Source organism: Python bivittatus, unplaced genomic scaffold, assembly GCF_059951505.1.
Source record: "Python bivittatus isolate LINGU-HERP-01145 unplaced genomic scaffold, Pbiv_v1 ctg000220_np1212, whole genome shotgun sequence".
Taxonomy (NCBI): Eukaryota; Metazoa; Chordata; class Lepidosauria; order Squamata; family Pythonidae; genus Python; species Python bivittatus.
The window spans coordinates 27079625-27095686 of NW_028277048.1; the positions used below are offsets into that span (position 1 = coordinate 27079625).

The 16062-nt window shown below is 42.6% G+C and overlaps 1 protein-coding gene across 1 annotated transcript; it reads left to right on the top strand.

Moving 5' to 3' along the window:
- The first annotated feature begins 11921 nt into the window (after window positions 1–11921).
- KIF2B (kinesin family member 2B) lies at window positions 11922–14120 on the top strand. The gene has a single exon (XM_088138548.1). It carries the CDS (start codon window positions 11922–11924, stop codon window positions 14118–14120), a length of 2199 nt encoding a protein of 732 aa, XP_087994674.1.
- The last annotated feature ends 1942 nt before the right edge of the window (window positions 14121–16062 follow it).

Genomic DNA, 16062 nt, shown 5'->3' on the forward strand with positions numbered 1-16062 from the left:
GGGCTAAGTTTCAGGCCCAGCCAGAAAACCTGTTCCTACAGCCCTTTGTTGTTTCCAGAACCTACAGCCATCCAGACTCAACAAACAAAGATTGATTCTAACTTGGATCCTACTGCCCTTTCCCTCATATTGGAAGAGGACAGTGGCTTTTAGAATGAAAGAATATCAAGAGTTATCAGGCAGCCTACAGGCTCCTAGATTCACTATACAACTGACAATCTTACATCCCTAAAATGGTAAAAGATCAGCTACAGTTGGGATGTTGTTTTTCAGTAAGCTTCAAAAAAACTAAACCATTTTTTCCCCAACCCTTTAGATATTTCCTTATTGCCTCACCAAGAAAAAGCTTTGTTCCCTTGATTTCCATGGAGTTCTAGTAAAAATAAATATATAAATCCAATAACGTACCCACTTTACATCCTTCAAATGATGCAGACAAAATATTGCTATAGTGAGGGCTTTGAAGACAGGGTTGTTGAAGAAGACTGCAACTTGTGATGTTATAGAACACTGGTCTCCCACCCAAATACATATCAGGTCAACCCAAGGCCATTAAGGAGGTCAGTTTTACTCCAAGTTTACTTATGCTGTTCTATACAAGCTATGTTCTCTATTTAGGGACTACTTTGCAAGCTAACATAAAGTTGCCCAAATCCCACCAACTAGGAGGCACATGTAGCATACTGACACTCCTAGGACAGACTTTTAGTGTTCTTGTTTTCTTTTATTGAATGATGCTGTTAATATGTGTGTGTGTGTTTGCCATTGGGTATTTTAATGAATGACATGTGTACATAGCTGGTAACCTGCCATCTAAATATGGTAGCCTATAAGTGGTTACCTGTGTTTTTGCCTGGAATTCCAAAATCTTGGACAAGAAGGAGTTGTAAAGGTCCTCAAAGGCTAGAATTTCCACATCTGGGCTGAAAATATTTGGATGGTCACTAGCTGGTGGCAAGGAAATGAAGCGTTGTTCTCTAGTGTTCCTCTGGATTCTTGAGCCTGGAACTGGTAACCTCATACTAGGCTGTATTATTTAGGCTATATTATCTAGTTGCCCTGCATTCAGCCTAATCATAGTCTTCCAGAACACAGACTATTAAGCTAGCACCTTTCATATTTCACAGCCACTGGCTCTACTTTATACATGAGATTAGTTTCATGAGAGGTAGTGAATACAGCTCCTTTATGGCTTATATATTTTTAAAAACTAAAAATACAAGCTCCAAATAGCAGCTCCTAAATTGGAATAATGCCCCCAACACTTTAGCCTTGAGCAATTTTCCAAGTGAGTTTTGTGTTGAGTATTATTAAATTCCAGTTGCTTTGTACTGACTAATCTCCCTGAAGAAAAAACTAAAATTGGCAGCTTGTAGAGCATTGGGCTAAATTGACACCTAGCAGCTGTTTGGTTCATTTCATCACACCAGGTTTCTGTCTGCTTCTCCCCACTGCATATGCGAAACCTGTAGTCAATCTAGAAGACAAATCTCTAGTAGGCAATTTACTGTTCATGGTATCCCAAATGCCACTAAATTCTCCTCTGTTACCATTTCAAGTTACACTTCCAGTGAAAGAGGGAGGAGACTTCAGGGTCTAGATTAAAAAAACAAAAGATTGGGATCCTCCAACTTGGAAGTATAGAAGCAAGACTATTAAGGTCAACCTGACAAACTATACAGTCTCAACTCTTCTATTCTGTACCTTCCCAACTAGGTGGCAGCACTAAGGTGATCTTGGCTATCTCAAAAAGCTTAGTAGGATGCTAACCTGGAGAGGAGATGTGGAAATCCCAGGGCTCATAGGCTACATGGGCAAATCAAACAAAAACATCCTAAAAGGAAGCAATGGCAAACCTCTGAGTACTGTTGCCAAGAAAACAACACTGCCCTCAAGCTCAAGAGACTTATTATCCTTTCCATCACCCTACCCCTTAACTTTGATCCTTAAAGCTTTGATCACTTTTTTTCTTTGCTATTGACTACAAGAAAGCAATCTGTGCTGTTCTCATGTTTTGGCTTCTTTTTGGTCTATTTTGACCTTTATCATTGTTTCCTGACCATTTTCATGCTTTTTGCCAATGCTGGAATACTGGTTTCCAAGGGTTGACGGAAGAAGCTGCTTGGACAAGCAGTGAAACGTATCAAACCAAAAGAAAAGAAGTCCAGTTGTCATGACTCAACCTCCAGATAGTTTCCAAGGGGCTTTGTTGAATACTGAACATATTGATATTAGTCCAAGAAGCTGCTTCTGCAGTCTCATAGTTTTTCAGTGCCACTAATGATGCCCAATCATTCCTAATTAAATCTCTCAGTAAGAACAATTTTTTCAGAGGACCTATCCCTTACTTTTAGAAAGGAGATGGAAGAGATTAACGTTTGAACCCACAGAATCTATATTTTCATTTGATGAGATACCTAAATCTGAAAAGATTTTTAGTAATGTGGACTGAACACAGTACAATGTACAGTTCCATTTAGTGACTTATATTGTGTTGACTGTGGTTTTGATTATTCATTTTAGCTTAAGTGCAGCTGTGATCCTTAGCCTCTTAATGTGATATACAGAATTATTCATAACTAATTAATAATATTTTAGAAAGCTGCAACCCTGTGACATTTTTAAATCCCTGATTTAACTGTTTTATTCTTTTCATGTTTCTCTTGTACATGTTTATATTTCAATGTTTCAGAGATCAGCCACCAAGTACAATTTAAAGCAAGATACAAATTAAAACATAACATATCCCAATAACCAATAATCACCCCCTAAAACAAGTTAAAACCCTAGCATCTTATTGTGTTATCAGTATGCATGGTAGCAAAATTTCACAGCCTGAAGTGTTATTTCATGGTTCATGTAAACCAGCAGCAGAGAAACACAGAAGAAAATACTATTTTGACTCTAAATTCAGAGTACCTATGATGTATGTCAGTGTGGAATTGGTGAATGATCAGGAAATTGAATGTATGCCATAGAAAATTAGCTGAATGGGGGATCCTGAGGTTATTTGAAGAACTTTTAAAAGTCTGAGGCACTGCAAACCTTACACTCTCAAATTATGACAGTGATCCTTCAGTTCAAACTAATTCAGAATGTTTTTGCTTCAAACAGGAAGCGTAGTCCATCAACAGGGGACGTCAAAAATTTGATTTGATGCAGACTATGTTAGAGCAAGAATGATGTGGTTGCGCAATTTAAAAGCTTTAGACCAAGTGATTCACTTCAAATGCCTAATTCACTAGTGCAAACAAAGAAGCAATATAAGAACTTAATTAAAAGAAGGCAAGTACTATGAAAGAGATCTGGGCTCATTTGATACAGGCCCTGAAGATGGATAAACAAAATATAATTAGGAGAGGTTTAGGGCAGTCTCCATCCATATTAGGCTGCCACGTGCCAACAAAAACACGGGAACTGTTTTTTCAATCTCACTTTGCAGCCAGAACACTTCCGGCTCCACTAATAGCAGATTACTTCATCCACCTCTCAAGATAGCCTCCTATTACAACTCGAAAAGAGAAAGGTCTGAAAGCTACTTAAAGATCAGCCATACCCCTAGCTATGGTCATATTTCTATAGAAATGATAAAAAATAGTATCAATTGCTGGGCCCTGATTTTGGCTACCCTCTTTCTATTATAGATGACTGGAATCTAGCTGTGGTTGTTCCAGACTATAAGAAAGGGCCTAACTATTGCCCTATTAGCCTTCTAAGTATATTTGGGAAGCTTTATGCAAGGTACCCTTGTGATAAATTCAGGGATTGGTTAGATAATGAGATTGCAGACAAACAGGCAGGCTTAGAAAAAGTCATTCTACAACTGATCAGGGCCTGATTTTACAACATCTTATTGCAAAATACAAAGGGGGCCAAAGGGAGACCTTTTGGCTGTATTTGAGGATTTTAAGTCATCTTTTGATACTATACTGTTCAACAACTACATGAAACCACTGGGTGAGGTCATCCATCAGTTCGGGGTGCAGTTATCATCAGTATGCTGATGATACCCAGCTTTACATCTCCACCCTGAGCAGCACAGGTGAAGCTGTCGATGTACTGATCCAGTGTCTGGAGGCTGTTCGGGTCTGGATGGGGCAGAACAGACTTTGGCTCAGTCCTAACAAGACTGAGTGGCCGTGGCTGTTTGGACCCCCTAGGTCGGAGATGTCACCATCTTTGGTCTTGGATGGGGCAACACTTCCCCAGTCAAGACTGGTGTGCAACTTGGGGATCCTTCTGGACTCACAGCTACTGCTTGAAGAGCAGGTGGCAGCTGTGGCCAGGAGGGCCTTTACACAGGTTAATTTTGTGTGCCAGTTGTACCTGTTGTGTCTTTTCCTTGATCAGGAGGCCCTTCAGACAGTCACTCATTCCCTGGTCACCTCACGATTGAATTATTACAATGCGTTCTACATGGGGCTGCCCTTGAAGACCACCCAGAAGCTACAGCTGGTTCAAAATGCAGCGATGTGAGCAGTAATGGGTGCCTCTGGGTGTGCCCATGTCATCACTGCTACGCAAGCTGCGTTGGCTGCCACTTGGCTCCAAGTGCAATTCAAGGTGCTGGTTACCTATAAAGGCCTGTATGGTGTAGGGCCTGGATACCTGAGAGACCACTGGTCTCCAATCGTTTCTGCACACCCACTACATTCCAACAGAGTCAGCGCGCTCCAGACCCCCGTCCATTAAACTCTGCCATCTTGTGGGACTGAAGAAGTGTGCCTTCTCTGTTGCGGCCCCCCACCCTCTGGAACAGCATCCCCCTCCCTGAGGTAAGGATGGTGCCCTCCCTCCAGGGTTCTGGAAAGCTTTGAAAACCTGGCTTTGGTCCCAGGCCTGGGGTTGATGTTTGTTATTTGTTTAATGGCCCCTGTTTCGTTTTGTGGATTTTGTTATTGGAGCATGTTGGTTTGGGCTGTCTGTTGATTTAATATCTTTAGTTGTTTTTATGTCTCTCTCTTTTGTGTGCCGCCCAGAGTCCACTGCGGTTGGGTGGCCAATAGATTTAAATAAATAATATATAATAATATAAATGGGGATAAACTTTGGCAAAAACTTGGGGCCCCTTCAATAGATTGTTGTCTCCTTATAGTTATCCTCTATAAAAGGTATTGGATGCAGGAGAGCCATAGTCCACAGGGCACTCAGCTAAAAAGATACCTGTTCAATGTGGAGTGAGATAGAGTTGTATCTTGGCTGCGTTTTTTATTAATTTCTGCATAATCGCTCTAATTTCAACCTTGCATTTAGCTGACTTCTATTCCACAAAAATAGCCTGTAAACCTGTCCTAGTTTTGCTATAGACAGATGAGGTGGTGATTCTTTCTTTTACTGAACTCAGCTTAGATAGAGCTCTTAGAAGAATTTGAAATCAATTATTTAAAAAATTTAAAAACCCAAAATGTTGGTCTTCCAGAACTGTTATAAAGAACCTAACTGGTGAATTAATGGGCAAGAAACTGAACACACCAAACTCTACAAGTACCTGGGCTTCGCTTTTCAATAGAATGTCTCCTGGAGATTCCATATAACACACAAAGTCCAGAAGAACATGACAGTGCTCCTTAAATTCTTTTTTGGTATGGGTGGTGATTATATCCCAGCAAGCGTTAAAGCTTTTAAGGGGGAAGTAATCCCACGGCTATTACATGGGGCACAACTTTACAACACCAAAGATTACTGCTCCCTGGAACAAATCCAAGCCCAGTTTCTGTGTGATATTTTGGGAGCCCCAAGGGGTCTCCCCAGTGTGGCATTAAGAGCAGAACTAAGACTGGGAACAATGGAGAGTCAGGCTCTATTGGGGCAAATTACAGACTATCTTAGATTGAAATATCAACAAAATGATCTTATCTTGCTGATTTTCTATGATAAGAAATAAGATATTCTCTAGCTGGATATCTACTATGGAGCAGAAGATGGCTAGTGTAGGTGTCCATTCATCAACCATAACTACCGTTGGATTTTCTGTGGCAAAGAAAATTGTTAAAGAGTGCCTATGGGCCCCTGCTATTCAGACTGCTAAGCGGACTCATAAAAAGGTCATTAATCATTGGTAATGTAGAGAAACCCTATAAATTGGCAAAATTATTTATATGGACTTACCCAGGCTAAAATGAGTAAGGCATTGATGCAATGACCTCAGCAGTTTTACAGGGTCAGTAAGCAGGCACTCCTTTTTCTGAATGGTTTTGCCCATGTGGTTCTGGAGACGTGGAATCAGTTGGCCATGTCTTGATATCCTACCAATATTATAGGGATGCACAACTATCACTCATTACACCGATTCTTGTACATTGTCCAGGCAGCTCTGCTTCCTTCTGTGTTTCTCTGCTACTGGCTAACATGAACCATGAAATAATGCTTCAGGTTGTGAAATGTTCCTCTCTTGCATACCAATTATGCAATAACATGTTAGGGTTTTAACTTGTTCTAATGGCTCTCTTATTGGTTGTGGAGATGTGTTATGAATATTTTAATGTGTACCTTGCTATAAACAGTTACTATTTTGGGCTGATCTTTGACTGAAATAAATTGAAATTGAAAGACACGTTTATCTCTTTTCTTCAAAAGGTTCCATATAAAAATACAAACAAATAAGTTTCAGCCTCCCTGTGAAAATGTGGATGTTAACTTCTCATACATCTGGCAGAACCAGGTGGGGAAAGGTAGAGTTCTACAATGACCAGGGGCAAACTTGCTAATGGAGGCTGGCCAACTGACAGGCCTTGTCTCTTTTCTCCCTCCAGAGCGGCCAGGTAAAAAGCCCTGGCTCTGAATAATTACACAGCTGTGTGCAAAATGAGAACCAGAAGCGACTGTCAAAGTCTTCAGGTTCAGCTGACCTTCCACATATGTCCCTAGTAATATAAATGAATGTTTTGGCGTCTCTTTTGTGCCTGTATTTTAGTATTAAGAATCGATGCTAACACAATGTACGATTCCTAACCTTATTGATGTAACCTATATGTGCAGAAGAGCTAGTTCTACTTTGTTCAGTCTTTTTTTTTTTTTTTAGGAGAAAAACATTACCTTGAAAAGAATAAATACTTGCAATTTTCAACAACTGTAGACAGGGCAAAAATATTGCTCCACTGTATGTAGAATATTGTACCTTCACACTCTTTGGCCAGGAAGAGACATTGGGGACATACAGGTATTCCAATTATAAGAAGGGAACCGGGTGTTAGGATTTTAATGCAAGTTTTTTGGGGGTTTATTTTTGTTTCCTTTTCAAAAGAGATACTTGAATGCGGGGGGTGGGGGGTGATAACCTGGATCAGAATCCTTGTGAGGATTCTATGAAGACAAAATCTTGCATTTTGCCCCTGACTGCACTCTCCATCCAGATGATCTCTATACCTGCAGTCTGCATGGGATAGAAGCAAGTAATTGAAATTGCAAATACTGAGGACTTGATACGCTCCTGGAATACAACCAGAGGCAGGGAGGAAGGAAGGGAACACAAACTCCCCCTACTGCTTCTGATTTGCCAAGAGGATCATAGCCATTTCTCAATAAGAAATCTCAAGCACAAGCAAATTGCAAAATACACCACATTGTGAGAGGATGTCACAGCCCTCTTCTATTTTGGATGATAGCAGGAATAAAAGAGCCTATGTTCTCACCGGCGTAAAAATCTTCTCATTGGAAAAGGAGGCAGCTGCATATGTAGGTGGGTATGGTTTATTTTCTTTACAAGATGGCTAAGGGAGACCTCTTTTCTTCCAGGTAAGTCTAGGGAGTTTCCCAAGTGATCTTCCATCCAACCGCTAACCAAAGCCAGATCTGCTTACTTTCAGCAACGCTGCTGCATCGTACAGTATACCTGAAAACTATGCTGTGATATGCAACTGTATACAACAATAATAGTTTCAAATTCCAATTGTTTTATTCAGTGGGAGGAACACAATAAACTTGTTGGATCCAACCTCTGTGAAAGGGTTGTTTTATCTTTGAGACTTGCACAAGAGGAGAATATCAGCAGCTTTTACCATTGTGTTAATGCATTTAAAGGTAAGAAGTTAACTGTTGGAATTATGACTCCATGAAGATCTTAATCTGGTTCTGGATCTGAATTTGGAAACTCTAAGTGATGAGAAGTCAAGGAAACAGAAAATAAATGGAGGTCAGAATGCAAAATCTGAATAATTCTATCTGCCTTAAGACTTAGAAACAGTCCAGTTATGCTAGAAGTTAGTGACCTCAAAGACAAAGAGACCTGAGGAGGAGCAGATTAATATAGTCGATCTGCATGCAACTTTCTTATGGGAGGTGGGAGAAGGAAAGAAAGGAAGCAAGTAGAAAAAAAGAGGAAAGAATGCAAGGAGGGAAAGAGTCACTGGAATGGTATAGGATTACTGCAAAAAAAAAAAATGGTGAGGAGATATAGCAGTATAGTTCACTTTTTCTCTCTGCATACATACGATTCTCTAGATTTCTTAATTAATAATACTTATAAATTATATCTTGCTTTTCACTAAACATCACCTTGTAATCACCTTCACTTCTATATTTTTATTTTAAATTTTGCATCTAAGACAGCTTGATACAAACAGCCAGAAATATTGTTTATCCTAACACACTTCCCTAGTCCAACACCTCGTGAGGAAGAATTGGTAGATATATGCTAAAGACAATGTCTGAATTGGAACGTTCTTGGCAATTATTCAGATGATTGGGTTTCATCCAAACTACTAAGCTGCACCATCAAACCATCCCCAGGAGTTATTAATATACCCATACTCTGAAAAGTATAAAACAAAGCAAGACATCTCAAATATTTTGAACCTGGCTATAGACTTGAAGATCCAGGAAGATGCTACATGCTGGTCAGCCAGCTCCAGAGGGTCTTTCTGCTGTCATACCAGGGGTTCCTGACAAGCAGAATGGACAGATTGTGTACCTATTTTAAACTATATTTCATAAAAATCTCATTGGTATTTATCCTAGTCTGAGGCAATTGTCTTTGAATGTATTGGCTACTAGCTAGTCATGGGTGCCCCCAAAAGTGGACAGGTCAACATTTCCAGTTCCTTTTTGGGTCACTGGAAGGGAAGTAAGAGGGCTTACAGAGACTTATTTTGCCTCAAATTACCCCCAAGGAGGAAGGTTTTTAACAGGGTGGAATAGTGCCTCAGGCCCTAAAAACATTAAAGCATCCATTTGCCCCTTAAATCTCTCAACCCTTTTATAAGGGCCTCTTCAACAACCCACTACAGGGGTGCGCTGGGTGCTGTAAAAGGAATATTGGGGGGAACACACGCACACAATCCTTTGGCCACCTCTCTTTTAGTGTTTCTTCTAGAAACAACAGAAGCTAAATAGGAAAAGAAATCTTACAATGCATCTTTTCTAAAATTAATGAATAAAAAGCTCAGCTGAACAATGATGCGGCTGAAACTGCAAATATATTTAAAAAAAAATCATTCTGCCATTAATATCTTGGCTGAACAACATTTACTTTGGAATAACCTCCACAAATTTCAACAAGATGTCCTGATAAGCATGCATGAACCAAATCCAAAATCTACTTTCTAACCCTCCACTGGTCCCTTCTGGGGGATGTCAACTTGTCACTCCAATGATTCCTGACCTTTTTAGACCTGACAATTGAGGGCTGGTTTTCGTCTTTTTTGGGGGGGAGGGCACATTGTTATAGTTCTCAGCTGGGAAGGCAACACAGTCAAGAAAAGCTGGATGCAACCATAAAAGCAAATCTGCACGGCAGCTGCTATCTAGGTAAGAATATTGGGGGGACTTCCTATTAGACGCTGTTAACTGATCTTAAATCCCCACAAAGCAAGTACAGTTACACCAGACATTTCATTTTGTCCCTGACAGTTTACTTTTCCACATTAGTCAGCTCTTTTGGGGAGAGAGAAAACGGAGCTCCAAAAGTGAGGTATTTAAGCATCTGAGCAGTTATGCTTGTGACAGGGCAAAGCAAATCCATGCTCAGGATTACGTATTACACTCAGCCATAATTATGTTTGCTAGATTGGGGCTTAGCATCCCATGTGAATCCAACCAATTCTGAAATCATTCAACAGATCATGACTTAGTGCAATGTGTCCTTCCCACATTCTCTCACAATTTAATGAGTATTGTGTCTTCCATATTTCTGGCAGGGCTTTAAAATTATTAATCATATATTTAAAAGATATTCAGTAGGAATGGGCAGCATAATACTTCACCTGTTCAGTTTAAACCTGGCACATAACTGTAGCCAGAAAATAAGAGGCTACCTTTTTGCTAATCTGAAGATGGAACACCATGCCAACCTTGTCCACATAATACTCTTTTCTGAAATTAATTTGACAGTTCTTACAGACCCTTTTTTCCTGTGCGCCTTGTTCACTTAATACAGAATTTATCAGCACAAATGTTTCAGAGTCAGTGAAATGTCTCAGCTAAATTAAACAATGAATAAAAACACGGCGTTATAACATAGCTTCAACGAATAAGTCCTTCTGCAGTTGTTCAGTGAAGTTTCTCATGATTAGATATCACAGATGAATATTAAATAAATTAATTATTTGCAACACTGCATTTAGATCAGTAATTAGTAAATCTGTTAACTAGATGAATGACATGATTCATGCTTTCAGGATTTTTTTTTTTTAATGTCCCCTAACATTGGGATATAGAAAAGTTTCCAAGATCTATGATGCCCAAATGATCTCACAACCTAAACTTGATACCAAAACATCCTGGCCTTACATCCCAACAGAACACCAATGCAAAATACTTTTTCAGCAATTCACATGTTTACAACGAGCATGCATTTTTAGACCACACTCCTTTCTTAATAACACAGAAAATTAGAAAAAAATGATGGCATCTTATGAGTGAGATTTCTAATGTATTAGAAATATCTATTCCATTTACATCCTGCCTTCCTTCTAAAACTTCATGCCAATGCATGTGGTAAACATCCACCACCTCCATTTAATCCACACCATTCTGTGAGGCAATTTAGTTCACAAGGTAGTGGCCAGCTGAAAATTGCCCAATAAGTTTTATTAGGGATCTGAACCTGGATCTTCCCAGTTTCAGCCTACTTTCACTTGGAAAATTCATTTTCCTGGAAGACACCAAGGATATTTAGAAAGAACTGAAGTTGCTATGCACTTACATGGAAGTAAGAATTAACTCAGGGAGAATTCCTGCTAAGAAGACATGTGCTACAAAGCCTCAGTTCTGGTTCTATGCATGCTTAGGTAGTAAACTCACAATATTGGACCATGAATCCATTATCCAACCAGGAAACTGAGCATGAACTGTTCTCAATGTCATCATTTTAATGCTATAGATAGCTGATTGTCCAGAGAGCTATTTCCCTTCTAGTTTTGGGGGGGAGGGGACCAGCGGGCAAAAGCTATGCATGTTCTCCAACCCAGAGCCCTCCAGAACTTCCAACCAGCTTAGTCAACAGCTGTGAATGTTAGGAGGTACAGTCCAACTTATCTGGAAGGATGGGGAAGACTAGAACTGATTTATTGGGAAATGATTTCTATCTTAATTACACTCATTCCAGCCTCATTCAAACCCACACTCCTCGCTTTTAAACTGGGAATCCAACAATACTGGGAGATCCGTATTTCTACCTGTTTGAGATGAGCTGGATGCCTAAAAACGGGAGCATTGAACAGTAAGCTCTTGAATCCGGAAGAAAGGAGTACTTCTTATCACTTTATAAGCTCATCTTAATAGGAGGTACCGGTCAACAGAGGCGACAGATCCTGCTGCTAGGTTAAGTCTTACAGACGGCTCTTCCCTGCGAGGTCTTGCAAAGCAACGGGGCAAATGGACAGCCCGAGGCATGGGTCGTCGCCACCTCGGGGAGCCCTTATGACGCAGCCCCTTGTGTGGACGGCCGCCCAACAGGGCAGACGGCCAAGGGCTCTGACGGGGCCATGCGCACGGGTGCCTTTTACCACCAGGGGCTGGATGAGCGTGACTGTCCAGCTTGGGTGGCATCTTGCCCACCCGCCCCCTTCTCTCGCTTCCCACTGCTGCCGGAGATCGGCAGGGGCTGCCCCTCCCACCCCGAGCCAAAGCCGCCGACCGCCATGGCGAGGCAGTTTGGGGCCATCCGGGTGGGGACCTATCTAGACGTCAAGAGGAGCGACGGGCGGATCCACCCCGCGCTGGTGACGGCGCTGCACGAGGATACCAACAGCGTGACCGTGGAATGGATCGAAAAGGGCGTCAACAAGGGCAAAAAAGTGGAGCTGAGCCTGGCCTTCAGCCTCAACCCGCAGCTGGCCCCAGCGGCGCTCAGCCCCGAAACGCCGTCGGAGCAGGGCGACCACTCCACGCCGCCTCCCGTCTACGTGGTGACCCCGATCACCAAAGAGAAGCCGGGAGGGGACAGCGCGGAGCGCGAGCTCAGAAGGCCCCCTTCGACGGGCAAAAGCAACTCCATCCCTACCCGCAAGTCGCCCTGCGTGTTCGAGGTGGAGCGGCTGCGCGAGGAGCGGGAGAAGCGCCACCTGGCGCTGCTGGAGCGGCGGGCCCGGCGCGAGGCCCGGGACGCGCACCCGCACGCGGACGTGATTGCCATGATCGAGCGGTACCGCGCCGCCCTGCTGCGCGGTGGCGCCGCCGCCCTGCTGGCGCAGAGCGCCCCGCCGGAGGGCAGCCGCAACGGCGGGGCTGCTTCTCGCAAGATCTGTGTCTGCGTTCGCAAGCGGCCGCTCAACCAGCGGGAGGCAGGGATCAAGGACGTGGACGTGGTGACCATCCCGTGCTCAGGCGTGGTGATGGTGCACGAGGCCCGGCAAAAGCTGGACCTCACCCGGTACCTGGAGCACCAGACCTTCCGCTTCGATCACGCCTTCGACGACCGCGCCACCAACGAGAGCGTCTACAAGCACACGGCCCAGCCGCTGGTAGAGAACATCTTCCGGGGTGGCATGGCCACGTGCTTCGCCTATGGGCAGACGGGCAGCGGCAAGACCCACACTATGGGAGGGGACTTCTGTGGCAAGAAGCAGGACTCTGCCAAAGGCATCTACGCCATGGCTGCCCGGGACGTCTTCTTTCTGCTCCAGGAGCCCACGTACAAGATGCTGGAGCTTCAGGTCTTTGGGGCCTTTTTTGAGATCTACTGGGGAAAAGTCTACGATTTGCTGAACTGGAAGAACCGGCTAAGGGTCCTGGAGGATAGCAATCAACAAGTCCAGGTGGTGGGGCTACTGGAACAGGAGGTCATCTGCGTTGAGGACGTCTTGAAGCTCATTGAGATTGGGAACCGATGCAGGACCTCTGGCCAGACGTCAGCCAACTCCCATTCCTCCCGGAGCCATGCGGTTTTCCAGATTATCCTCAAACGCAGAGGGAGACTGTATGGCAAGTTTTCCTTGATTGACTTAGCTGGCAATGAGCGGGGAGCAGACACCTCCAGGGCAGACAGACTGACTAGGCTGGAGGGAGCTGAGATCAATAAGAGCCTCTTGGCCCTGAAAGAATGCATCCGAGCCTTGGGGCGCAATAAAGGCCACACGCCTTTTCGAGCTAGCAAGCTGACCCAAGTGTTAAGAGACTCATTCATTGGAGAAAACTCTTGCACCTGCATGATTGCCACCATCTCCCCGGGCATGAAGTCATGTGAGCACACGCTCAATACCCTCAGATATGCTGATCGGGTGAAAGAGTTGGTGGTTGACCCCAATGCCTTCAAACAGTGCCATCCTATTCTATCCAAGTCCCTCTATCAGCTGGAGGATTTGACCCAGCCTTGGAGCATTCAGAGCTTGCCTGAGACAGATGAGTTTAAAGTCTTCTGCGTACAGAAAGAGGATCAAGTCCCTTTGCCAGCAGTTAGCTTCATCTCCAGAGGGAAAGTGCAGAAGAAGAGGAAAGAGGTTGATGAGAAAGCTCGGACAGAAGATCATCAGGAATCTCTGAGATGGCTGAAAGCTTTCCTAAAAATGGCTGAAGATGTTGAATATGACATGGAGTTTTATGCCACCCAGTTCGAAACCATGCTGACCCAAAAGATTGCTATCCTTTCCGAGATTCAGGATAAAGTGAAATCTTTTCGGGCTAACCTCTGTAAGGAAGACCTGGAGAACAATGGCATCCTTGTGAAGAGATCCCGCATTCTGTGAGCTCTGATAGAGTCTCTTTCTACTCTCCTATTATTGAGAAGTGTTGGTCTTTCCGCACTATGCATTGCATCTAACCATCCGGCATTGTAATGGCTTTTAAAAAAAAAAAATTAAAATTCTATATCTCTGGAGATTTCCTGTTTGGGGAAGAGGAATTCACCCATTCTCCTCAATTCTGAACTGAGTATAGAAAGCCTTCCAAGACCAACTTAAGATATTTCTTTTAGCATCATAAAGATCACATTCTTTAAGGTTGAGAGCACAATCCTTGGGCATTGGCAGTTTGATCTGGCCATGTTTTGTAGAGAAAAAAAAATAGTTCAAAAAGCACTGTTTGGAGGAATAATACTTTGAAGGAATGAAGGCTACCATGTGGATAGCATAAGCCGAAGTTTTATGGCATTTGCTTCCATGCCTTCTGTGTCAAACACAGGGAACTTGTACAAGCATTGAAAAGAACAGTAGATGGGAAACAGTGTCTTCTTGGTCTGATTACTCAAAAGGGATGGACTAGGATAATTTAAAAGGTGGGAGAGACTTTGTAGCCAAACATTTGCATAGCAGTGTGACCTCTGAATTATATAACAAGAACCAGACTCTTATCGTTTAAGATTCAGCGTGCTAAATACAGGAGGTTGTAATCCAATGGACAGAGAGCATGTTTTGCATAGAGAAGGTCACGTAGGTGCCTTCTGAATAAGAACATGAGGAAAGTTATGGGAGATCAGGGTTGTTTAGTCCAGGATTCTGCTCCCACAATGATGCTTTGGGGAGTTTCTAATTAGAACATGTCCCCGGCTGCAGCCGCCTTGAATTTCTCTACTTTTCTGGAATCATTCTAATTGGGGGACATCCCCACATGTCATTATTTTAAGTACTTTCTTTTCTCTGAGCCACCCACCCACCCACCCTTTTTGGATAACCTGGATTGTAATTTTGTGAAAGAGTGAGATAAATAGTCCCTATCCCAGGGCATGGCAGCACCGTTCCCTCCAAAGTCTTGGACCGTAACACCAATCTTACTTCCACTATTATGGAAGTTTAGCTTAAATCAACAAGTTCAAAACAACATCCATTATGGTAGAAGCAACATAAATGATTAAGGCAGGGATGGCTATCCAGATGTTATCGATCTCCTACTCCCAGCATATCTCACTATATTGGCTATGCTGGCTGGAGTTGCTGTGAGGTATAGTGAACATCTGGAGGGCCTCAAGTGATACTGAGGGCCATGCTGCCTGTTCTCCAGATGGGTTTACCAAAGATCCCTGTCTCAGTTCCTGGAGCGCTGCAGTGGCCATCCTAGACAGTATTCAGTTGAGGACATAGGAAACAGCCTCCTTCCTATATTGCAGGGTCCTCTGTGGCTTACCAAGAACTTAACTCCCTCTTGATATTTGTAAATTCTGGCAAACAGGACATTTCTCAATGTCCTGTGAAGAGCAGACTACCCTATAATTGCATCAGTAGTGAGTATGCTAGAAACTGCCCAGAGTCACTGGGAGTGGATGACTTATACATTTAATAATTATTAAATTTATTTTTAATTTTAGAATTAAAATAGTATTCATAATAAATGTATATTTATTATAAACTTATTACATTTATATTCAATTATATTATTACTACTGTTAAATACTTTCAGGGTAGATTGGTAGATTATGAGGAAATTAAAGTGCTTAATATGTATTTATGCCTTCTTAATGCAGATCTCCATTTGGCTTGATTTTGAAAATACCTGAGATAATGAGTGAGGGAGAATTGTTCAAATATGCACATGGAATTCATTAATTGGAGACAGTCATTCTGTCCCTCTTCTCATTATCATTTGGCTTTTGATACCTGCTGTATATTCTCTTGGGTATTTCTTTTTAAAGTGATACCCAAAGTCAAATGTAGTCACTACCCACAGCCTCCAAATACTGCTTTTTCCCTGTTTCCC